We start from the raw sequence: 26,182 nt of genomic DNA, 5'->3' as shown, positions 1-26,182 counted from the left end.
AGAAAGACAGCCTCAAGAATGCAGATAGCTAACCCCTGGACGGTTCTAGGACATTTTGTCACCGATTCTACATAAATTTACCAGACCTAACCAAAATAAAGATATTATCATCTAAACTTAATAATTACATCATTGTATTCTACAGATCAGTGACGAAATGTCCGCCCACCCTACTGAACAAACCAGTCTGTGCTGGGGTGTCAAAGGTGTTCACACATGTCATAAATATTTCCATTAGCATTTCACACTTCAATTTTGTTTTATCTATATATTTTTTTCTTTTTAACTGATCTACTCAGCAAGAAACTCTAATGTATATAATAACACAAACTCTTAAACCCAGATACAGTATATATCCTACACAATATATACCATACCTCAGTTCTGGGCTTCTTCAAACACTCTGTATCTTTAGCATCAGCCAAGAGTTTACAAACAAACAGCATAAACTGATTCCTTCTCAACATTTACTTGTATAGTCACGGACACGTGAAACCAAGTCAAGGAAATGAATCGCTGAACTGACTTACCCTGGGTGCAGTTGTGCTTCGTTTGGGAGGGAGTGAACTTTTGATCCTGACAGTACAATATATTATTACATATTATTACACATACATAACATAAAATGTACTTGTGTGACCTTCCATTATGTAATGCTTCACAGTTTCATGAAATTGCATTGAACCTCATGAAACAATTAACTTGCAACAACTGTTATTGATATCAACTTTATTTCAATGATGCCATACCATTTTCTGACAAAAATACAAAGTGTTCTTCCTTCGTTGGCATTTATAAACCAAAAATAAGGAACAAAAGACAATACTGTACGCTATAAATTCAAAGCAGTGTGTGTTTATGACAGTTCTAATAACAGATACTGTACATGAGCCAAGTTTTTCAGAGAATAATTTCATTACCACTACTGTACTGTACCCTATTTCTACACAGAAAATAAAAGTAGAAAAATAAAGCATAAGCATCTGACTTCTGAAAGTATTTTAACATAATCCATATATGACTTACAGATTCTGAAGCAAGCAGTTTACTTCTATGGGTGCTGCTGAAATGCATCTTAGACTAAGCATACAATTGACACACATGGTGGTTCACCAGCTACAGTCATTATATAGTTAGCCAACTGACTCCTTAAATGCCATGCTAAGTTATGGTTGGTTTGTAAAGATGCCACAATAACAAATAGCTATACTGAAGGACAAGTGCTTTTCAACCTTCCACAATAATGACTCTTGTTATCTCTAACCACTGTACTGTACTTAGATGACAGTGGGTTCTCTAGCTGCAATGAAGTAACTGTACAATAACACAACTGGTGATTCAGCTTCTAAAACAAAATATACAGAAAATATTTTGAAAGTTGAAATGACACATTGCTGTAATCTTTAGCTACAATGATAAAGTTGCATCACCTAGTCATCCTGATCAAATTTAACTCCAACCTGGGTTCTCATCTTCTCCATAACCTCAGCATTGGTAAGAGACTCCTTGTGGGTCATCACAGGGCTCTCCAGTAAACCTGTCACAACACATAGAAATCATTACTGTACTTTAGAATTTTTTTTTTTTACATTCACTTTTGATCCTTCTCTTTATTCGTCTTACAAAGAGTAGATAATTTGTTGTATTCTATATCAACCAAAATTTTCTTGGATATCAATTTAGTACAATTCTTTTTATACTGACCTTCATTTAGGCAGCGCCGAACCTCAACTGCTTCATACATAAGTCCCTGACTGTTCTCAAAGTTGAAAATATGGCCTGTCTTGGGTAACAGTGACTCATACTTCCCGGAGGAGGATTCCAAACTTTCTGGAGCCCACATGGGATAATTAACCTGAAACAAGAGAATTGCAAAGACTGAGGTACACTTTGATTGTTGGTTGATCTAGCGTTGTACTGTACATGGTTCTATGGTTCACAGTGCTTCTTAATAATGTACAGTGCAGTATGTACAGGTATATGGTCATGTTACCAACACATTAACACTTCCTCAAGTTAAGACACCAACTCAGCCACATTTAATTTTTGTAGAGTTTTAATTTCCTGCATAATTATAAGTGTAACATGGTTTCTCTTTACACCAACACACTGCCTTGGGCAAACACCACAGAAACAAAGGAGAGAACAGAGCCAAATATATAAATTTCAAAATAGTAAACTGATGAAATGGTGAGAGCAGTACAGGTATACAGAAAATAGAATACCATTTTGGCAAGATTTTTTAATGTGAGGGCATATAAGTTTTGGATATTTTTGTATTTTATAACTGGAGATTATCTATGTACAGTACTGTTACAGTACTTAATTTGGGGCTCCCTGATGCTTCCACTTATGTTACTCAGGTAAAAGGAACTCAATTTACTTATGACATAAAAAGAGGTCAATCAAAATAGCACAAAAAACTAGATAATTGTGACAGCATAAAAATTTTACAATGCTTGGTAAAAACTGACCCTTTCCCATTTGATTCTTGAGGTATAGCAAGACAAAAATTTTCTCAACTATAAATGTAAATAAGTGCTATTAGGTCTGTGTAATTCCTTCTCTCATAAACCGGGTATTCTTCCTATCTTATTTACATTCATAACCAACACTGTCCCAATAACAATAACATTGGATAGACCAACCGTCCAAACGGCTAGTAAGATCTGTAACTTTTCTTATTGGTTACAACAAAGATGCTGATACTTACTAACCTTGATTGTACCCTTGGTGCCAATAACAAATCCCTCTGAGGGCAAATCTCCTCTAATGGTGCTACTCAGAGAAGCTACTCTCCTCCCAGAGTACACCAGAGAGGTACTTATCGTCTCATCCACGCCCTGATAAAAGAAATTATAGTAATATTTACTGAAAATGTAATTACAGGTATTTACAACAATTATTATCATCATTATAACACAAATTTGTCATAAACATGAAAAGTTTAAAATCATATTCAGAAACAATCATGTACTGTATCATGTCTGCACTGCAAACTTAAAAGGCCATTGTTGTGAAACTTATTACAAATATATTTAAATCCCCTCAACCTACCTAACCAAAGCAGACAACTAAATTTTGGTGCATGAGAAGAGGTAAAAACAAAAATAAGTACAGAACTCTCTTAACTTAAAACACATTCCATGATTTGTTTCTTGTGACTAATTTCAATAACCTTATAATCACTACAGTACCTTCATATCAAAAATTATTATTATCATTCGCCTTCCCAACAGTCTTCAAACAAGTGAATATAAAATTCAAGGAAAATAAATCTAATACCAATTTTCAAAATACTGGTAGCCAAATTCAACTTCACCATCATCCAGTCACTTTCATTCCATAAAACTTGCACTGCCAGTTAATGGTAATATGTATATTATACATGAGCTTTTACTACTGTACATGTATATTGAACTTTGGAAAATGTAAATAAAATAAATAAATAAAAACCAATACTGTACTTACATTGTCATTCAAATGTCCACAAGCAAGTACTTTTTGTGGCTTGTCTCCACCCATAACCAGAGTGGTAAACTGCACTGTGTATAGCCCAAGGTCCAGTGTGGCCCCTCCACCAGTCTCCCTCCTCCTATCAGAGTTACACAAGTCTCTGGTCACTTACATGCCTACAAGTTGAACTACTGTATATATATTCATCAAGGAATTCAGTTAATCATAACGGTCAGGACTGTTGAGTTTCTTTAAGGGTAAACACTTGGCAAATTAATGGTGAAGGGGTCATGCATGAATCAATAGGTATAAGGGTTATGAGTTTAATACATAATGATCATAGATAAAATGCTAAACCTATCTTAACTCAACATACGACTTAGCACCACTTATTTCATCATATGCTTAAAACTATCAAGAGACCCTACAATATACAGTATTCAGCATAATAGAGCGGTCCCCCTTGATGCTGCGCTCTTGGCCTTAACTCCCTCCCACTAATCAACACAAATAATGTATGTACTGTACCTGAAGTCTTTATACCCAACAAGGTTTTCATATGCATTTATTTGTTGTATAAACAATATACAACACAGTGTTTGTTTTGTATTTTGACACGTGATCATGCATGAGAGGCCTGAGAACATACACATGAGAGCTGGAACAATCAGAATAGGTTTGTAAGTTTTATTAGACTGATTTATCATACTTTAGTTCTGCTTATACTGTACTGTATTATAATAAAATTATTGATGGCATAGAAAAATGTAATAACCTCAAAAATAATTTTTACCAAAAATTGTCATATAAACATTCATTTTACATACAATTTATACTGTATATTGTATGACATTTTTAATTAATTCCATTCAATTTTTAAAAAAAAAATGGTGTTTGTATCTTTATCAATAAAGTATAAAAACATTAGAATGATAAGTGACTCGGTTAATGAGCAGACCATGAGTGGTGTGGCTGCTGCTGCCAACCGATCCCAGCTTTACCCTCTCCACCACTGATTGGTCTGTTAGCCACTTGGGCAGTCAGTCATGTCTTTGTTACACACTGTTAGCAAGTATTGGTTGCCAGAGAAATGATTGGCTACCAGTGTGCTAAAACACAGCACAAGAATTTTAAATGTGAAAGAAAGTATATCTGTGTAACCATGGCTGGAGGCACAGTAATTCTATACCGTACTGTACAATACATCTATACAAGTAAGACCAACATACAGTACAACATGATTATCAAGAGACCTCAACCAAACTTACACCATCCTTGTTACGTCTTCAATAGACTTTCCAAAGGAGCAGATGACCTGCACTACATCTCCAATCTCTCCAGACTGGATCCTTCGGGTCAATTCCTGGTAAACGGGGAAAAACCTCGACCACACTGCCTGTAATGAAAGAAGCCCTTTAGTGTTTATAAGCTACCTATTAAAATAACTAACTGTACACTAATAACTTTTTACTTCTAAATCTCCAAAAATTTTCTTAGAATAAATTCTTTTTCATACTAAACTGAACTGCATCAGCATCCTTTTCAGCCTGTGTCTGATATTCATAATTTCTAATGTTTATTCTATAAAACATTTATCAGACACAAAAACTTATACAATGCACTCTCATTTTTACACAATGTTGCTTTTTCATGCCAGACAAGACTTCCTCATTTCTACCTTGCATGCATAGCTGAGTGGCATGCATACAACTTGGTTTCTCTTAACGCTGCTAAAAATACCTGTATATACTGTACTGTACAAGCCCAATATCATACACGTCATCTCTTTTAACAATACTGCACCATCTTCCTATCGTCACACAGCATGGAGATTTTAAGTATCACACTTACTTCAAGTCTTACCTTGACAAATTTCATCAGAAATATATCTAAAGCTGCCTCAATAAAATTTTACTCAAGTTCAGAGCCAGGCCCTCCATACTTATATTGTACTTGCACACTGCAGTGGGTCCAAATTTCAAAAGTTTCTAGAGTTTTATAAGAACCCTGGATCCACAATACAAAGACCTTTACACAGCAGTGTTAACACTGTCCACAATACATGTACTACAGTTATAATACAATATTGGCAATCTTAATTAGTTTGTCAACAAATTCATTTTCACATCCATCTATCAAAAGTCTGATGGTAGCTTAGCTTTTAGACCTTCATTAGGTAACCTTTTATATGTACAATACAGTATTTCAATTAGGTTTTTCAGACTCATCACTGTAAATTATTGTCCCTAAACAAGGCCCAATGGTTTCACATATATTGTACAGTATAAGCACTGTAGGGCTTGCCACTTTCTACAACAAACATCACTTACAGAGTACAGTAAGTGATGAAGTTAATAAAAATATTGAAATAACTTACTTCCATAAGGAAGACCTTCTTCTCCTTGGCAAGCTGAATGAGCTGTTTTACCTCCTTCACATTCATACACAGGGGCTTCTCACACAGCACATGTTTCCCAGCCTGGATCATGAGGGAAGCAACAGGAAGATGCTGTGTCTGGATTGTGCCTATATATACCACCTCTGCCAAGGATATTTTAATCACTGCAGAGCTTACACATGACTCCCAGTTTGTAGTTAGAAAAATAAAAAAATAAGACATTGAAAAAACAACATCACCAGTCCTGCCACAAGTACTATTACTTCCTTATCTACAGAATTTGTGTGTATAAAATTATGACATATTTGTTAATTAAACAATTGAAATGGCATACATGAATGTTGCTGATGTATGTACAGTAGATTAAATTTCAAGACAAAAAATTTAAGCAAATAAAAATATGGGTAAAGGTGGAGCATACAGTTAGCTCCCGAGCGCATTTAGATATTTTGTTCATATTTTCCAAAATTGTTCTTCGGATGATTATGAATAATAAAATCCAAATGACAACATTGTAATTTTTTTTCTTCTTTTTAGCTCATCCTTTAACCATAAATTACTTGTTAGTGAGCAGTGTATGAAGGAAGAGGGAAATAACGGGGTAAAAACACTGATCATATGGCAGTAATTTCACTCGAAGAAATAAATTATTTACCGTAATTATGGTGCCGTTGGATCTTCCATGGCAACCACGTTTTGTTTCACATCTTCTGCTAAACGTGAGCTTCCACAGCCTTTGTTTACATGCCAGGAAACTAACAACGATCTCATCTGGCGGGTTTATTATGATTTATATTGGACCGAATTCGTTAATTTTTTTCTTGAGATGTTGTTTGGATGATAGTAAGAATATCATAAAAACAATGCACAGGTTAGGATGTTAAGTGAGATTAGGTAGGTTAGGTAAAGTTCTAATATGTTCTGTACTTTGTTAATATGATTTTCTTAACTTAGAATCATCCAAACAACATCTAAAAATTTTACACAATTCCATAAAGTCCTTCTGGTGCTTACCGTCTCCTCCACCATTACCAAAACATGAACAACTGCAATTCCTAAAAGTAAATTGCAACTTTCTAGTGAGGAAAAATTTTTCTTCGACACTGAAATACCCAGTACTGTACATACCTAGTCAAAAATATATGGTTAATGTTCTTCCATTGGCTGTCCACAGGTCTCCAATTTTCAATATTACAGACACCAAGACTATAAAATACCAAACATACGACTTCATATCATTTCTTGTGCAAATCAATATTAACGGAGTATCTCACAAATTTCTATATACAGTACGTAAATTTCTGTATCTGCCATGTTGCCAGTCACTTCCCTCCTCCCTTCCTCCTCCTCCTCTTTGCGACATGACAACTAATGACCTTCAAGTATCGTATCATGTGACTTGGATGGCCAATCATTTTGAAGCAGCCTTCCACTGCACACTTTCGAATTTTGAAGGCTCGTGATGGCGTGTGATGTGTTCTCTCCCTTATCTAGACGTTATTCAGTGAGTTTATGAGAACGAGAGTAAAGCAATCCAAACATTACAAGATCACGGTGTCCTACCAACATTAAAACTATGTCCTACATGTGGAATTTTTTTTAAGAAAAGACAGAAATTCTTTTGTCTGTAACCACATGCATACCAGATCACCCAGCTGTATCCTCCACCGAAGTAGCAAGTAAGCTCCAAAAAATGGCTAGGTTAGGGTATCTTTTACTTTCGGACATAGTGCCCCCGAAAGTTATAAACTACCGAAACATTTAGATCTTGCTATTTTGCGTATTCTGAACCCCATATATACACAGCGGAAATGAATAATAGCGACACAATTGAATTTAATTGATTTTAAGTAGTTTTCAGTCTTCGTCTGTGAGGTGATGTTATCGGCGCATCACGCATGTGCAATGTTGACTGACGTCATCCAGTCGTGACCAATGAGGTATAGATACCATCACCCGAATTTTTTTCGACCAATCACATTTGAATTTTCTCAAAGGAAGCAGCCTGGGTACGATTTTAATTTCATTGACCAGTTTCACAATGGCCGTGGTGGAGGTTGGTTGTCGTTTGTGCTCCTATGATTATTTTAAGTTTATTGCAGAGTTTTACGAGAAAGACGATTATTCTATCCAATTCTTACGTATCCTGGTCCTTTCCACTTCTAACTAAGGTATTATACTTTCGGACACATGGTGCACCCCAAAGTTTTTAACTACGGAGACATTTAGGTTAGTTTAAGCTAGGCCTACCGCCCGCGACTAGAGGTTAGGTTAGATGATTCATTTTAGTTTTCTCCCCCACCCAAAAACTACGATTTCACAGGCTCATACCCATTATTGTGGGGGGAGGAAGAAACCATTTGTGCCAAAAAGGAAGTCAGATTTGCTTAAAACACACCAAAATATACTGTAAAAACATATTGGTCAACCTCTAGGGACTCGTGTTTTAAAGTAAAATTTACCTAGGTTAGGTTAGGTTTTTTTTTTGGTGTTTCACTCAAACTTGACCGTCATTTTGGTGCAAGTTAGCGGTTTCGGTTACAAACGAAAATATTCATTTAAAAAAAAAGAACACAAAAAAACGGTAATTTGCACAAGAAATGAAGGTCAGACCTGAGTAAAACACATCATAATACAGTACACACACACACCAAAAAAATAACATTGTTGTATTAAAACCCCACTTATAACAAATTTAAAGATTCATGGGCAAAAGTGTAGAAGAGGGTGACCACCAGAAGGAATTGTCCCAATTGGTTGAAATTTTTTCTACACACTAATATCATGATATTAAATACAAAAATGGAAACGACAATGCATAGAACCTAATTATTATCCTAATAGAACCTGACCTAACATATACCCAACCTATGGGTTTGTTAGGTCAGGTTTTATTAGGCTCTACGGTATGCATTTTTTTTTTTATAATGCTAATAACATGATATTAAACACATATATGGACACCAGAATATATAGAACCTGACAGTCTTTTTATTTACTCTCTCCTACTTTACAATTCTCCTCCCGGCGCCATTTTTGTTTACCTCGCTGAATCCCTTTTCAAGAGATGTTTCCTAATTGCAGGTGAACGCTTCCACGTATTCCTTCTTGCTATTGCTGATGTATATCAACCTCAATATTAAGGTAAGCTGTTTAACACATAAATTAACACGCTAATGCATAGAACCTAATGGAACCTGACCTAACAAACTCATAGGTCAGGTTCTATTAGGATAATAATTAGGTTCTATGCATTGTCGTTTCCATTTTTGTATTTAATATCATGATATTAGTTTGTAGAAAATTTTTCAACCAATTCGGACAATTCCTTCTGGTGGTCACTCTTCTACACCTTTACCTATTATGTATTCAAATCATACAGACAATACAGAGTACTGTACTAGGTATTAAATATTCATATACTAAAATCCTACCCTACTGTACAGCTACAGCAACTTCTCTTAACTTACCAACATTAGGATCTCGTGCAAGTTCATCATATGAACCATAAGCTTTCTCTACTCCATACTTAGAAGCAAATTTTTTGGCACTCTCAAGTGAGCGAGCAGCCACGGCCACAACGCGATGTTCTCCTTCAGGTAAAGCCTTCAGTGCCCCCACGAAGTCATTAGAGATCAGACCTGCACTCACTATACCCCAACGTGTTGCCATTTTGGTGAATCAAATTTGTTCTGCAAAAAATAATACCTTGAAATGATGCTGGTCACTAGTGTTGGTTGCTACTTACATTTTGTGTAAATATAAATAATAAACTACAATAGTACAAGGATCATCAAAATCTTTGTAACAACACCAAAAGCCAACTGGTGTATGTAGGTACTGTATATTCATAATTGCATACAGTACAGTAATTACAATCACATACAAACAAACACATATAAAATCTATTTAACTCAGCAGTGCCTGGTAACAAGCGTCAAGTGACACTGGCAAGTACAAATACGAAACTTTCCGGGATCTCTTATTACTTAATGCCAGGATGACATACCATACCATTTATTCCTTTAAAATCAAATTTATATAATGTCTCTTTACTTTCACGAAAGTTCATGTGCATTTCACTTACCCACGACGGTAGAGTAGAGACGTACTGGTGTGAGGAGGCAACAGGACGCACTGACTGACGGTGGTTGATTCCCTCCGAGACACGATAACTTACCATTTCTTAATCTATTAAATAATACCCCTTATCTCATTTTTTTTCTAACAGTACTAAAGTAAACATTCTCCCGTCTAAAGATTCACCATAGACTATGGTGAATCTTGAGAAACGTAATATTTTGTTGCTGATGGCGTGTATTTACTAATCTAGTATTTGTGCTAGAAAACTCTTCGGTGTTGAGGAAGAGCAATGCATTGTAAAGAGCTACAATATTCCTTGGTATTCCGTCTTGAGCATAATTTAAATTTTAGCTTTACTTATTCATCTACTTACTGGCGGCATCATTCATCATGACTCGCCGGCTTCTATGATAGTGACGGATATGATTGATATCGCCGACTAGACCCAGACGGCCTAGATACCGACCGCTCCTTTTCAGGGGCGGATCCGGGGTGGAGAGGGGTCCTGGGGGAGGTTCTGACCCCCACCCTTTCATCAGAAAATTCAAATACTTTTTCATTAATGCAATAATATACTCTGGCGTATCTGTATAGTAAAAAGTAATTATTATTGACCTCACACTATCTCCTAATATTTAGTGCACATGGCCTCAAAATGTGAGTGGTGGGTGGTGTAGGATGGGACAGTGGTGGGTGGTACAGGATGGGACATTGGTGGGTGGAATAGGATGGGATAGTGGTGGGAGGAGTAGGATGGGACAGTAATGGGTGGTGTAGGATGGGACAGTGGTGGGTGATGTAGGATGGGACAGTGGTGGGTGGTACATGATAGGACATTGGTGGGTGGTACAGGATGGGACATTGGTGGGTGGAGTAGGATGGGACATTGGTGGGTGGTGTAGGATGGGACAGTAATGGGTGGTGTAGGATGGGACAGTGATGGGTGGTGTAGGATGGGACAGTGGTGGATGGTGTAGGAAGGGACAGTGGTGGGTGGTGTAGGATGGGACAGTGGTGGGTGGTGTAGGATGGGACAGTCGTGAGCTTACATGTGTCGTGTTTACAATTTATTCAAACCTTTAACTCAAAGCTGTGCAAATACAGGAATATACAAGTTACTCAAAAACCAGATTATCTCACTTTCGTTTTCTGTTGTTACATATCCAGTAAACCAGAGGTCGCCACACCTCATGTTCCCCTTGTGTCCCCATGCAGCCATTTCTTGGAGCCGTGCAATAAACTGAAAATATGTTGATGTACACAGTCTAACAATTACTATTATCATAAATTGTAAAGATTAAAACTTAAAACTGCAATCAAATATAAGTGCTGTCCAGACATTTGATAATTAAATAATTAAAAAACAAGCTTAGTGCAATATTATGTGATATGTACTCACCCTGCAACTAATGCAGTACAATATTTACAAATGAAGAAAATACATTCATAAGGAACAGAAATATACTTGAAGATGTGTGTTACAGGAGACAGGTAACTTCTGCATCATGTTACTAACACTTTCATTTTGTTTAACTGCATGCAGATGAAGCCTTGCTACCCTCCCCCGGCACAGATAGTGTGTTGTGGTCTCAATAGTGAACAAGCAATGCTCTGGACCCTGTAACTTCAGCAAATTCCACATTTCCAGTGTAGAAATTGTTTTACATCACCGATATATAATTACTACTTTACAGTACATGGTTCACATTTAAAAATAATGTTTGGTACAGACAGTATGATTAAAAATTCAATACTGGACAAGGATATTGTGCAGCAATGTTGTACAGTGTTTTTTGCTTACCAGCAGCTCGATGGCTGAGTGGATTGTTACCAATAGTTAAAGGATTTTTTTTTTTAAGAGTTCTGCCCCACACAAAGGTGGGTTATAGTTTACTGGGCAACTCCTCATCCTGTGCAAGATGAAACATCAACGTTTTCTGGCCATTTTTCATACTTGCATGGGTCAGTTAAAATTACAGTACCTGGTGGCAGCTGTTGGCTAAAACCAGAATGGGACAAATCACCCCCCCACACACCAACCCAGGGCACCAGCCCAGAAAATGTAGCCGAGACCAGGGGAGGAGCACAGCACTGGCAACCAATATGTTGTAGCAAAGCTTTATGGCTGGATGCTCTTCCTAATGCTAACCCATAGGATGGGACTGTTCTTATGTTTAGATGTTTCATTGTTTTAACCCTTTGACTGCAGGAGGTTACGCTAACTGAATAAAATGGTCTGGCGGTAGCCAGAATAAAATGGTAAGTGCGAAAATGGCAGCAAAAGGGTCAATTCCATTCACATGATTAAGGATTCAAAACAAATAACACTGCACTATACTTTAATCACACCATGTTATATAAATGTATAACACGATATACCTATATTATACAAGCTTATGCAAAGCCGACACAGTAAAAATGCTTTGGATCAAAAATATATATTATATATACTCTTTAAATATAATCTCCATAATAATTAAGCACAGTTGCAGATAACAAAGAAATACTTGAGCTGCACAAGGGGTCCACACAACAAACATTAAACTTGTACCAACATGCTCCAGTACCTCCATAAATAAAGGCTCATACTCAATAATATCAATGATAAATCCCAAAAGAAACGATATACAGTACAGTATACTGTACCAGGGTTGATGAGTATTATAAAAAATAAAAACAAAATAATTTTACTAACATGGTTTTTATGGTGTGCTTTACCAGAACCAAGTAATGAAAAGCCTCTACAAACAACATGATTATTGAACACTATTCTATGAATACACTATACTGTATACAGTATACCTGTACAGTATATACTTTGTATACAGTATATATATTTATTACATGTGTATGTGTGTGTAATGAAAATATAGACATTTTCATAACTCTTTTTTTTAAGTGAACATCTCTCATATTCTGGGTACTTTTGCAATATAACCAAGAATAGAGAGCATTGAAAATATTTGAAATTTGGTTGAATCCTGTTCAAAGTTCTTCCAGTGTGTGTGTGTGTGTCAGGAAGGAGGTTCCAGTGAGAGTAGGACTAAGTCTGGGGTGTAAAATGTTGGTCAATACCTTGACAGATGGGGCAGTACAGTAACAGAGATATAATATGAACAAGAGTGACACAGATGGATCTAAATATGTTTCATTAGATCTGGTCTGAAGTTACTTGATGATGCAGAACTCAACATTGTTCACCTTAACTACAAGTTGTGGAGTATTATTAATCTAAGTTACAATCTCTCACAATCTGTTCCATCTGCCTAGCATTACCAATGAGTTATATTTGTGAAAAGTGTCATAAGTAAGGGATCCACTGTCCAGTATGTGATTTGTGGCATCAGTGAAATCACCCCTCTCTGTGTCATAAAGTACAGTTCCTAATTATGGCTAGTTTCTTCAATTCAGTTCAGCAATATAAGCTTCACCACGTCCAAATATACATCTTAAATTATAATTATTTACACTAGAGATTTACAGGTGAAAGCAATTTACAATACAATGACTTATTTTTCCAAATCTTTATAAAATCAATCACTATCCTATCCCATATACTACCAACAGCATGAAGTACCTATAAACTAAAGATAACATCCTCCCACAAGAGAGAAGAATTGTTCAAATCCATGTAAAAGTGGTTTGGTGTACATAAGTACAGTATTCCTGAGCTGAAGTGGTAAATCACCTGACTACTAAGCTGAAAAATTAAAACAAACCTTTCTTACTACAGAAGACCAGGACACTGCCAACCATGATCCTAGGAAGAGATATAAGCTTGGGAGAACTGGTATGAGGTCATCCTAACTGATTCAAAGCAAGAGACCTTGAAGACTTAAAATAAGACACTCTTACAGCTTCTTATGTTAAGTTCCACATGATTTGTGAGTACCTCCATACTGTCAAAGGATAGTATGTACTATGTACATACTTGTTAATTATATGCTTAGCAAATCTTATAACAGAAGAGCTTGAGCAAAAATGTCATCACAATGTGGAGAACATTAGTTAACAGATTCTCTGAGAATAGGTGAAATAACTGAGAGGTTTAGTGAGACAAGTATAGTACACTGTCTTCCTGATAGGATATCTTATCAAGCCTTGTCCCGATAAAGCACCATGAGGCACTTCATGATTGAAAACTCATACAGTACACAGGAAAATTTTATAATTGAGTTAATGACTGATATATAACAACATAAGAGTACTGTACACACTACAGGATTTCGTTGAGACTTATGAGTGCACATGATAAATGATATCTTAAGTACCGTTAATTCTCCTCAATACTTTAGGAATATAAGATTAGACAAATGTACAGTACTGTATATGTGTTAAAAAACATAAACCATGAGAAAAGTAAAGGATAGCTTGTTACAGTAAAAGGGAAATGATATCAATATAAAGCAGTGCTATAAACAAAACATAACTATAACATTTGTTTTATCAAGGGGGGACATCTTTACGACAGTACTAACACCTCTCAAAATAAATACACACGGTAATATAAACCTCAGAGTGCAGGCATGCGAGTACACTACTATAAAAGTGATGTATACTGGTAAGTGACAGAAGAACAACCTGCAAAAAATCTTGGGGCCTTGTTGTGGAAACATCGCAACAGAACACATCTATTACAGCAACAGAATGAAGGAATGAATGACTAAAAATGAGTCAGTGTTGCTCGTGATTCCAACAAACAGCTGTGAAGCATGAAACATCTTTGCCAAAATTATAAAAGATAATGAAAAACAATTATGCCTATAAGAGTATATACTGTATGTAAATGAGTATAACTATAGATCAATTTGAAATAAGGAATTTGAACCTACTAACATACTTTGCTATCTGTCCCTTTTATCAATGAAGTGCTGGTTATTCATACATACATAAAGGTGGTACACTATAGCACCAATCAACACCACTGGTATATGCCTCACCTACTTGGTTTAAACTATTCAACACAGTACTGTAATAGGCTAAGAAAAAAAATCAACTACAATAACAACATCCAAAAGGGCCGAGACAGAGTGTTTAAATGTCTCGAAGATCCTTCACAATAACCCATAGACCATACTAATAATAAAATTTTGTTTTGTTTTCGTTACCTCCTTAATATGACAGTACTGTACCGTTTCACTTGCAGAATAATTATTTATAAAAATTTACATACGGATACGATGAATAGGCTACTGCATTGCTCTGCCAGCATATAAATATATATACATCTTATGGCATAACAAATTTTGTAGAGAAATATAAACTGCAGTAGTACACATCAGTTCACCTGTAGAGTCCACAAACAAACTATAGCATATAAAAGATAAATAAAATGCAAGCCCTGGGTGAGCCCATAGATACTGTAAAATGGGAACAAGTTACATCAACACTAAGCAAGAAGCCAGTCCTGAAAAAGTAAACAGGAGATACATACTGAGGCAATTATGTACAATTATTACAAATAGTATATAAATGCAGGTACTTCCACAGCATACAAAACACAACCTATCTTAATTTCTTTATCATACAACTATTTTATCTTGGCACTGAACTTATAAAAAAATGGTAAGATGGTATGATAGACTCATCAATGCATGCTTACTGTCGTCAAGCTTGGATTCATAAAAACGACAGATAACTGATTACTATTTGATGAGATGTACACTGAAGCATTCATTGTCCTGTAAGGACTAAGCAAAAGCAGTTGATTGTTTAGTTTGTTTCAAGTGTAGACACAAGCTAAAAAGTGTAGATAAGGTCAAATCTCCAACTTATCATCACCACAGACTAGGTGAAGCAGCAGATTAAATGAGGAAAAAGAAACAGCATTCAATGGACCACGACTTTAGTGCTGAAGGACCTGGATGAAAGCAATAACTTGAAAGCAATAACTTGGTGTTTGTAAGAAACAAATTCATAGAAGAGCTGCATATTTTGCCATAGACAAATGCTTGCCTTCCCCCAGTACCAGCAAGTAGTATTATATAAAATAATCTATAAATGGCAAATAAAAATATTAAGTTTTCCATGTATCAGAATCAGAAATTATATATTCTAATCCTTGCAATCACAACAGTACAGGGTTCTGAAAATATAAATTTATCCCTGGGAAGTGGTGATGGTGTGTCTTTATGATAAACTCTGGGAGGTCTCGCATGCCAAGGGCAGCTGGGAACACCCCATACTGTATTGGGTGCCAAGGAAATAGTACAGACACACCACATATAAGAGATGAGGCACCCAGGCCTTTTAAAAACACACATATACTAGTATATTATAGGTATCCGCTACACACACAAGTGGGCCCTCAAACACTTTGCTGGTATTGTCGGTAGTAATGTTGGTTTTCTATGCTGCTAAGAGCAGTATCGGCAGACAACACTGTTTTTAAAATAATTTATTAAATTAACAAGCTGTAATACTGTCATATGCCGGCCCACACCGCTGGCTATAATTGGCTAATTAGGTGTTACCCGAGAACGACCAATGTCAATGAGGGTGGTTCACAGCCTGTATGCTTATATAAGTTTTCTAATGTTTTGATTTACGATGTTTTTTTATATTACTGTTATTTAGTTTTGGTTGTTAACACATTATGTAAGAGACATATTCTGTTTTATAGGGTATAAAGTGTAAGACTTTTAATGTATTGTATTAGGATTAGTTGACAACCGAGCCATATTTGTGTGGTGGTGGTGATGGTCAGCATGAGCCACCAACTGAACCAGACAGCACGGAGAATCAGGAACTCCAGGCCTGATATACACACGCGGACGTGGGGTACAAGATAGCCGCTCAGTTGTGCGTGAAGTAATTGGAGATATTTGGACATGAAAACTTGATCTGTGAATGTAAATACTGTCGTGTAATATACGCCATTTTTACACGACGAGTTTCCATAAGCCCTTCCTCTCGGTCTGAAAGTCCCGTGACAACTGACACATACTTTACGGAAAATTTCATCTATAAACTTATATCTTTTTTTTTGAGCACTGAAATGTTTATCTTTACCATCTGTCCATTTTTTAAATGTAGTTTACCAATAATTTCAATGGCTTGTTTTTATTACTACAGTATAATGGGAGAATTGATGTACAAGTACATTTATATTTGGAATGTCAAATAAATATCTTTCATAACTTAAAGTGCAAATAAACTTTTGAAAACACCAATTCATTTCTGGTACAGTACAAGTTGTTCAAGCAATAGAGTACACCCACCAACCCCTGTTTAACAGTGATTGTATTAACACTTAAGAAAAAATGAAATGTCTCACGTTTAAGCTACACATACACTATACATTAAAGCAGCAAATTATTACCTTGTCACATATATAAAAACTATGTACATATAAGCATGAAGGTACAGTATAGGAATACTGAATTGGATATCTGTGATGAAGTTCACTTAGTGGGAAAATATATAAATATATTAACTTTAGTTACATTTTTACCAAAGTTTTTGTACCATTGGCACCTGAAAAGTGAGATTCCAAGTTGAGAATATACACTAAGGAAAACATTAACAACTATAGTACATAAGATCACTAGCCTCGTGGCACCTCCTTTATTCCTAAAGCAGCTGAGTTGCAGTTTCTCCTAAAATTGGTGTGTGCAGGTAGGAGGCGGCCCGCAATGTCATGTCTGAGGCGCAATGCATATCTTGTTATCTGTTCTGACTTGGTACCTCTTCAAGCTTCTTCCACACAACCTAAAAAAATATAAACAAATATTAACCAATGCATTACTAATCAAAGTAATAGTTATTGTAATTCAAATTCTGGGGACGTGAAGCCTTTCCACCCAGTTATTAAACACCTTACTGTATAAGATTCCAATATCTAAAATCCTCTTCTACTATTATAGATCAAAGGGTACATACAAGTAACCCATAAAGAAGTTTGGACAAATATAAGAATAGAGGTACAGCCTATAACTCTGGAACCCTTTTAAAATTAGGATTTAATGAGTAACTCACTCTTATATCCACTTTCTTGAACAATTCTTGGATCCCTTAATTCTCCATGAAACTTTTTGTCTCAATTAGAGGGTGACAAGGTATCGGATCAGTACTGTCTACAGGGACCTTCTCTATCACAGGTTTATTCATATACAGTATTTTTATAACTATGAGCAAAATGTTATCACTGGTCTTCCTTTATATACTTTCTCCCTATAAATATGCTCTTGCAAGAATTTTTTATCAAGAGAAGTTATGTGAAAAAATCTTATCCACAGCAAACATACATTACACATCTGTCGGAGGAGTGCCTTTTCTCCATCAGCTAGAGCTGCATCTTGTGGAGTCAAATGACCAGTAGATCCTTGTTGAATCTGTGGAGGAGGTCCTTGTGAAGGTGGAGGTCCTGAAGGAGGATGGGAAGCCCCTTCAAGTTGTTCCTGCACCTCCAATACTCTCATCGCTGCTGCCACGGATGTAGGGCGGGACACCAGAGGAGGTGGTGGACCATCAAGAAGGTCATCATCACTTTCAGCAGATCCTATAAGAGGTGAGGGAGTAGAGTGAACAGGGTTCTTTAGCTGAGTGGTCTGCCATCAATCCTCAAACATTTGTCACATCTAAGACTACAGTCAAGGACATTAGTAACAGTCTCCGCTAAACTCCCAAAAACTACAATACAGAATAAAACTAAAAAAATTATAATGAGTGAATATGCGCTATACACAGTTGAATTTTCGGTGAATAATTTTACTACAGAAAACTTTGCTGCAAAATCTTACTCTCATCAAATTCTCTATTTATTCTTGTACAAACTTTATCCTTTATGACTTTCTCTCCATTTCCTCTTAATGATTTGTCATGGTCACTGTCACGTACAGCACCTATATTTTTATTTCATAACCCATTTCAACCACTTGATTTTACTAACCATCAAATTATAAACATAATACAGTACTGTAGTTCTTGCAATAATACAAGTGACTTAGTTTTCAGAGTAGAGATGAATGTAAATTATACTTTTGGGAGGAAATGCAATTCTTCACACGCATATACGGCAGCTATTGTGAAGAAGTCTAATAAAACTTGATTAATTACCGATTCACCTAACACGACTTACCGGGTCCTAATGGAGTTCTACTTGTAAGACCTAACCCAACAGCCCTCAGATGGTGTGAGAGGGAGTAGGGAGGCGGCTGCAGTGGTCGAGAGCCCAAAGACTTTTCTTTTGAGAGGTTCTGTGAACCAATGTGTAAGTCTACAGGCTCCATGCCTTCCCCTTCAGGATGTACACGGTCCATCTTGTTCAGTTCTTCTCCCAGCAGCTGCTTCTCTGTCTCCAACATCATTACCCGAGCTTCTAATGATCTTATATACGTTAGAACTTGTTCTGTAAAACAACACACATTGTAAGTACAGTATTGTACAGTAAATTATCAATGTTTTAATTAGGATATACATACTGTAAACAGATGAGTCAAAATAATGTATGAACACTTTAATATGTTGCACTCTATCTCACAAATTTTATTGAGTAAATATTGAGGTCACCAGTTACGGTAATGCACAACATATTGGAAAATATATTTCAGCTGTAAAAAAAAAAATAAAAAAAATTAAAATAGAATTGGTCATACGTACTGTCTATGAAATATGGCTATTTAAAGTGTTATACATATCTTGACACTATATATATATATATATATATATATATCAAGAAAATAATGATAGCATTTGTACCATTCATTGGAGACCTCTGACGGTTAAGTGTATCCTCTAGCAGTCTCTCTCTCGAGGATGACCGAGCAAGAGGAATGTCAGTAGGTAGAGGAGCAGGAGGCTGAGGAGGAACTTGGGATGGAGGATGTGGAGGTCCTGAGGGTTCATCTGCATTAGTCGATGAGGAAGAACCATCACCATCATCCCGGGTAATGAGGGGATGTCCGCAGTGACTACACGCAGCATTGTTCCGTTCCTCATCCAAATACAAACACAGCTCCTGCACCCAACCAAAATATTAATGAAAATTTAAAATGACATTAATAGAATATTTATATGTACTAAGAAATATATTACAGAAGGATCATGTGTGAAGAATGATCAGGAATAGTTTAAAGACTGAGAAGTAGAAGGTATGTAACAGTAAGGTGTTTGTATGGATGAATTACTAATAACATGTAGTTACTGTGGTGTTGTGTTACTACAGGGCTCAAACTCTGATGCAGTTGTCCCTAATCCAAGGAATACATCAGGATACAGTATAGTACAGATACAGTTCACGTATTTAAAATAAAAATTAAACCAAACTCTCATCATAAGTACTGTATTAGGGTAAAAAATCTTTAGCAATATCAACATAAGGAAATACTCTACAGCACTGTAGTTACATGCTTTGAATAATAAAGTTATCCATGCCATTTCTCAATACTCTCCTATTAAAAACTTTGACAAATATTTTGCACATCACAGAAATTTTCACACATTCTTCACCTTTAATTCTAAGTTATCCTTAATGAGTTCTTGCTGTTTAGCATCTAATTCCCGTAGTTTATTCTGGTAGGCCGTGACCTCTTGCCGCATGACGGATGCAGTATAGCGACCAAAGCGTTGCCATTCCCGCGCTAATTTTCTTCCCTTCTGTCGATCATCGTCAAGGAAACAACACAAATCACGCAGTTCCTGTATCAAGATTAAAAACTTCTTGCTGTTAGAATTTGCTCGAACAATGAGATATACGTTACTGCACCATGAGAAACACACCTCTAGCTTGCCTAAAACTTTTGTTTTTAATATTTCTGAAAGCTTTTTGAGGTCTTTAATAATATCATACCAAAGGTTACAAGTACACATTAGATTTTGATTTAAAGGCAAGTTACTCTCATGTCTGTTGAGATGAATTCAAGGCCGATGGGTGAGAATGGGAGTGCGGAGCAGTACAAATAACAGTGAGAAAAAATTCCTCATTACTTTTTGTTGGTTACTTTAGGGCAAATACACTCACTGCAATCTTACAAAAAATAAAATAAAATAGAATATATATATACATATAGTGCAATACATCGCTTCTCTTACATTTCTTGGATTCTACTAAAGAGTGGGGGCACAAACTTTATTCTCATCTAATTCACTAGGCCTGGTTCATGTGACAGAACAGTACAAGTAATAGGCTAATTCTGGTGTACATTCGGTATTATCCAGTGTGACCCTATCGGGCATCACAGGCTTCCTCCAGGTACTGTACCATACTCCAGTTTCTTCCTGTACTAACACTGGACCATAAAGTTCATAACAAAGTAATGAAGAACAGACTACTACCCAAAAGGCTAGTGAGCAAATATGATGTAGGACTGTACTGTCTCATATTTGACTACAGAATTACAGTAGCTATTCTTAACAATTTAAAAAGAATAAGCAACATTATTAAATATATTAAACAGAAAAACTGCCAACACTTCATGTTTCCTATTTTTTTTTTATAAAATACCAAAATCAACAATGAAATTTTTCAAAATCTGATTTCTGAGTTAAAAGCCTATTAATTACAAGGTAATGAAATAACTAAGTGGAGTCAAGAACCTTAACATGATGTGTCCGATATTACCTGGTTGTCATCAGTGAGGCGCTGGTGAGTATCACGCAGGTGTCTTAGTTCTGCCGCCTGAGCATGAAAAGTATGTTGAAGTTCTCTCATTTCACCTTCAGCTCGTACCGCCCTACTTAATAATTCACTTCGGTTTAGTGCACTAAGTTCTTCCTCCAATCTTCCTATATCACCACCACTGTTTGCACCTCCACTACCACTATTACTACCACCAACTACTCCTCCCCCTCCCCCTGGTCCTAGTGGCCCTGGATACTGTTTATTGGACTGCACCTGAGAACCACTGTGTGTTGGAGGCTGAGGAAGGTGTTTGTCTACTTCTTCAAGCAATACATGAGGTCCAGGGTAGCGTGGTGGTTCAGGATATGCTGGAGGTTGTCTCACTTCCCCGGTGGGGCCGTCGGGATGTCCCCTCTGACCACTTACATTATTTGGATGCGGATTATGTGGTACATATTGACCATGAGGTCCAGGAGGTTTATGTGGTGCAGGGGGTCCTATGGAACCCGGTGGCCCACGCTGATTTGGCATTCCATGAGTAACTGGATGACCATGCTGCCCTGGTGGTCCGTGTTGTCCTGCTCCCATTGCAGTTCGATGCTGACCAGGACCAATCTGTGGTCCAGGGCCTTGTGGCCCATTTTGTAATGGTGGTCCGTGTGGTCCCCGCTGGCCTGAAGGACCATGCTGATTTGGAGGTCCGTGATGACCATAACCAGTATGGGAGCCATGCTGGGCTGGAGGTACAGAGGGAGGTCCATAAGACCCAGGTGGAGGATGAGGGGGATGGTGTGGGGGACCATGGTGGGGCCCAGGCCGGGGGGGCCCAGTCTTTCCCTGGTGCTGAGGGTAGGCCATATGGTGCTCAAGATGCTTCTGAGTGTCGGCAGCAGGCATCAGCGCAGGTTAGTGGCACTTCCCTCAAAACTCAGGGTCAACGTCATCCAGCTGGAAAAACAGCATGAGTGTCAATACCAATAGGAGCAATATAATTCTGGTGGGTTTGGTTCTAAAATACCCCACAACACCCGAATTTTGCTAAGATTTAACTTAAAATATTGTAATGAGAAGACTACAGATGTGTATGGGTTAGTTAATTAAATTTTACTATTTCCTCTTTTTAAACACACCAAGTTCTGTAACTACAACAAACCTTTGAGCATTGGCCAAACAAAGTACTGTATCGGTATATGTATGTCATCCACCGCTATGCACCTGCCAGTCCACTTAATATCCATAAATTCTGAATCCGGTCTCATCTTACATTATCAATAAATGATGGAGCCTCATATCGGGGATTTTACGTCTTTAATTTTGGCTTGAATGCCTTTTTTTTTAGCCTTCACTATCGAGTCATGTGTCTTTGATCTGTGCAAATCCCATAAAAATTTCTATTTCTGCCCAATATGTTCTTAAACCTCTCCATTTTATAAATAAAGACGATTATATTGTTTGAATTGAAACCCATAGTAGGCTATGGATTTGCATTAATTTCCAATACCATTAGAGTAGCATTGGATTCTAAGTGAACTGTATATTCATATATTTTTTTCTATCTCAAGGAGGAGGACTTAAGGAGAAGCCATATTGTTTTTCAAAGGCGTCCTCATCACGTCGTGTTTGGTATCGTATCACAAGTTATCTGTGCTTGTGGAGGATGAAGACTGTCTGCAAGAGAAAGAGATCTATCAACATGGACTAGTTGGCAAGACGTGCATGTGTTCAAAATGCTGCACAGAAATGACCGTAAAAAATAAAGTGTGTTTCAGTGCAACAACCGATTGTACTCTAACGTCCACGAGAAACATAAAATTACTCCATGCCGCTTCAAGATGGTTGGTTTCATCGGTACCAGGTATCAAAGTAAGTTCCTGCCACCTAATATGCCATGGGTCTGGGGGGGATACGAAGTTAGGTAGGGTTAGGTAGGTTTCATTGGTGAGGTCAGGTTCTGTTAGGTTCTGTGCATTCTCATTTCCATTTCAGTTTTAGAATCATTCAAATAGTATCTCCAGAAATTTTGGTTCAATTCCTTAAGTTATTTCAACTACTAACCGTGTTCTCCACATTTACCAATTTCTTGTATCTGATGTACATATGTTTTATTTTTCATATGCTGTTGTTTCCACATTCAGATTATCTTTCTGTCCACCAATGATATTCTATAACAGGAACGCAGGTAACAATTCTTTAAAATAGTTGCGGCTGTGTGTAAAACAGTACTGTACCCGTGTTATCAAATGCTAATACAAACCTAATTCACTGCTATACTCTGGAACACTGACTTGTCATCATCAACAACTCTATGGAATTTATTTTTTTGTTCGAAAGTGAGTCTACATCAACGTGCTAGCTCCCAGCACCACCATGCTGACTTATTTACATTACGATATATGATCTGTCATTGATAAGATGAACCAACCAAACTAACCTATCCTACAATAGAAATAGGTTAGGTATGGTAAGTTAATGTACAGTACATTAGATTATGTAGTTTTGGTTAGGTAAGGTACGGAAAGGTTGCTGGGAGGCATTTTTGTTAACAGGTGAGACAAAAATAAGTTGTCCTCTGGTGACAATGTATTTACTCATAACAAAATCAAGGGAAAACAAAATTACGAAAAACTGTAATTCCTCCCTCCCCTTTTTTATGGTATAGGATAAGGTACTGATATGGCAGCCGTATGCAAAAGTCAATGTTTATTGGTATGGCAGCCTAATTAGCATGCGTGGTGGGCAGACCATACAATGATAGCTAAGACGGCCTTCATTCTGAGTAACCTAACCTAACAAAACCAAACCCAACCAAACGAAACCAAACAGACCTAATGAAACCTAACCTAATGTAACCAAACCTAATGTAACCTAACCATTAACAGTCCGTCAATATGGCTGCCGTACCTGTATCCCTACGTGTTTATAATTGTATATATTTCTGGGTAATTAATCTCGTTCTAGTACATGATCAGGACTTTGCTATGAAAATTAGATTTTTTTTAATGTATTTTACTGTATTTTGTGATGATTCTGACCGTCTTGTGTAAATCAGCAGTTATGAAGATATCACCAGGACCACCTATGGGGACACTAACAAACCTAACCAAACACAATGCTCCTAACCCCCCCATGACACCACTGTTGGAAGGCTTGAAGGTCATATCATCCTTAAGTCTACGTCATATGCTAATATGACTATGGAGGACTTCAAGCCGCCCCCCGTCTCAGTAACAGTAAATTCGCCCACAACAGGCATTAAGTTATGCTAGGTTAGGTTCAGTTAGGTTAGTTTAAGGTTAGGGTAGATTATGGTTGGGTTAGGTTAACTCGAACTTTTAAATAAACACTTTTCAACACATTTGCCACAGCTATGACAGTGTCCATTATAAAACACAGTGAAATTGTGATATTTTAAATTAGTTTTCTGTGAAAAATCAGCGGCTGTGAAGTCATAAATAATTACATCTAAAATAAAATAATAACATTCTGAAATTTTAACAGTTCTTTTCTTACATTCTCAGTGACATGCAAATAATGACAGCATAGACAGCATAATATAAATCTGAAAGTTCATTTCAAATTCAGCAAAAATAACAGCTCTACATGTTGCTGCTACATAAGGCTTTATGAAATGTATTATGTGTACACTATTGTCCTGCAGTACTTAGTAAGATACTTCTTAACAATGTAAATCATGTCAAGCTATATACATTTACCATAAATATCAGTTCACTGAAAAAATCTACCATTGGCATTAAAATCATATTCTTAGTCAGGGATGAAGAGCCATAATGACAATCACATGACAATGTTGGAGTTGTCGTGCAGATGCAGTGCAACTAAGAAAGCAGACATGCAATATGTGAGGCTCACGAGGAACCATGACAGTTAGTGAGAAACACACAGCTTCTCTACCCTGCCTAGTGCTCAACCTCCTCCTGCTGCCCCGCCTCACAACTAAAGTTTTTCCATGGAATGTTCAGTAGAAAAGTTCATACACTTCTTACCTTCCGTAGCCAACATGCTAAAATTATTTGATTGAGCAAGGCCCCGGGAATATTTAAAAAGAGAGCTACGCACTACACAACCTGAGGATTTTCACTTGACACACATAGCGGTGGTCCCGCGCAGGGACGGAACACTGCAATTTGAAATATTTAGCGCAATACAAGAGCTCTTACGTGTTCTTTTCCCTGTTAACTAAAGCATATTCAATAGGTTTATGTAATAACCCAAAATAATGGATCTGTCACGTGATTACCTGTGCAATCCACTAAAACACAAGGGGTTCACTGTAATCCACCTGCCAACACAAACATTCAACATGGCCACTGATCCCCAGTTGCCAAGTGTGAGCCTCTTGTGAAAACATTTATCTCCATGGAAATATCACCATTTAATGTACTTGTTTGTTAATGTTTTGATACTATTTAATAATTATTGACATATGGAAATGTTATCTGGTGAGGGTGGAGGAGGTGGCATGAAAGATATGGCACATAGTCATGCCCCGCGGGTGTCAAATGAAAGCTATGGAATGCGAGATTGCTTCATGCCTTCATCTTGGGTTCATTGAAATCACCAATAAAATCAAGAATTTTTACATTTTAATATTACAAGAACTGTGATTTAATAATAAATGAAAACTCTTGTGAGACCTCATTTTTACCCAGCACTTACTATCGAAC

General features: G+C 36.9%; 2 protein-coding genes across 5 annotated transcripts; both read right to left on the bottom strand.

Moving 5' to 3' along the window:
• Positions 1–712: 712 nt before the first annotated feature.
• On the bottom strand, positions 713–10,048 carry LOC121862129 (trans-1,2-dihydrobenzene-1,2-diol dehydrogenase-like). Of its 2 annotated transcripts, none has more exons than XM_042360141.1 (8): positions 9,942–10,048; positions 9,325–9,546; positions 5,834–5,997; positions 4,725–4,852; positions 3,472–3,595; positions 2,718–2,843; positions 1,705–1,855; positions 713–1,537 (listed from the first exon to the last, which is right to left on the bottom strand). In XM_042360141.1, the coding sequence occupies exons 2-8, from the start codon at positions 9,524–9,526 to the stop codon at positions 1,431–1,433; spliced, it is 1,002 nt and encodes a 333-aa protein (XP_042216075.1). In that variant the 5' UTR covers positions 9,527–9,546; positions 9,942–10,048; the 3' UTR covers positions 713–1,430. The 2 variants fall into 2 exon arrangements, with proteins under 2 accessions (XP_042216075.1, XP_042216076.1); XM_042360142.1 differs by lacking the exon at positions 9,942–10,048 and adding an exon at positions 9,741–9,759.
• Positions 10,049–12,262: 2,214 nt separating this feature from the next.
• LOC121862127 (coiled-coil domain-containing protein 85C-like) lies at positions 12,263–25,832 on the bottom strand. 3 transcript variants are annotated; one of them, XM_042360135.1, is made up of 7 exons: positions 25,756–25,832; positions 21,498–22,445; positions 20,387–20,575; positions 19,637–19,895; positions 19,017–19,286; positions 18,184–18,437; positions 12,263–17,647 (listed from the first exon to the last, which is right to left on the bottom strand). In XM_042360135.1, the coding sequence occupies exons 2-7, from the start codon at positions 22,392–22,394 to the stop codon at positions 17,603–17,605; spliced, it is 1,914 nt and encodes a 637-aa protein (XP_042216069.1). In that variant the 5' UTR covers positions 22,395–22,445; positions 25,756–25,832; the 3' UTR covers positions 12,263–17,602. The 3 variants fall into 3 exon arrangements, with proteins under 3 accessions (XP_042216069.1, XP_042216071.1, XP_042216068.1); XM_042360137.1 differs by lacking the exon at positions 25,756–25,832 and adding an exon at positions 25,502–25,605 and having other exon boundaries at positions 21,771–22,445; XM_042360134.1 differs by lacking the exon at positions 25,756–25,832 and adding an exon at positions 25,502–25,604.
• Between the last annotated feature and the right edge of the window lie 350 nt (positions 25,833–26,182).

The sequence above is a fragment of the Homarus americanus genome, unplaced genomic scaffold, assembly GCF_018991925.1.
Source record: "Homarus americanus isolate GMGI-L3 unplaced genomic scaffold, GMGI_Hamer_2.0 scaffold25013, whole genome shotgun sequence".
Taxonomy (NCBI): Eukaryota; Metazoa; Arthropoda; class Malacostraca; order Decapoda; family Nephropidae; genus Homarus; species Homarus americanus.
Note: the sequence above shows the minus strand (reverse complement) of the source record. Positions and strands in the feature narration are given on the sequence as shown.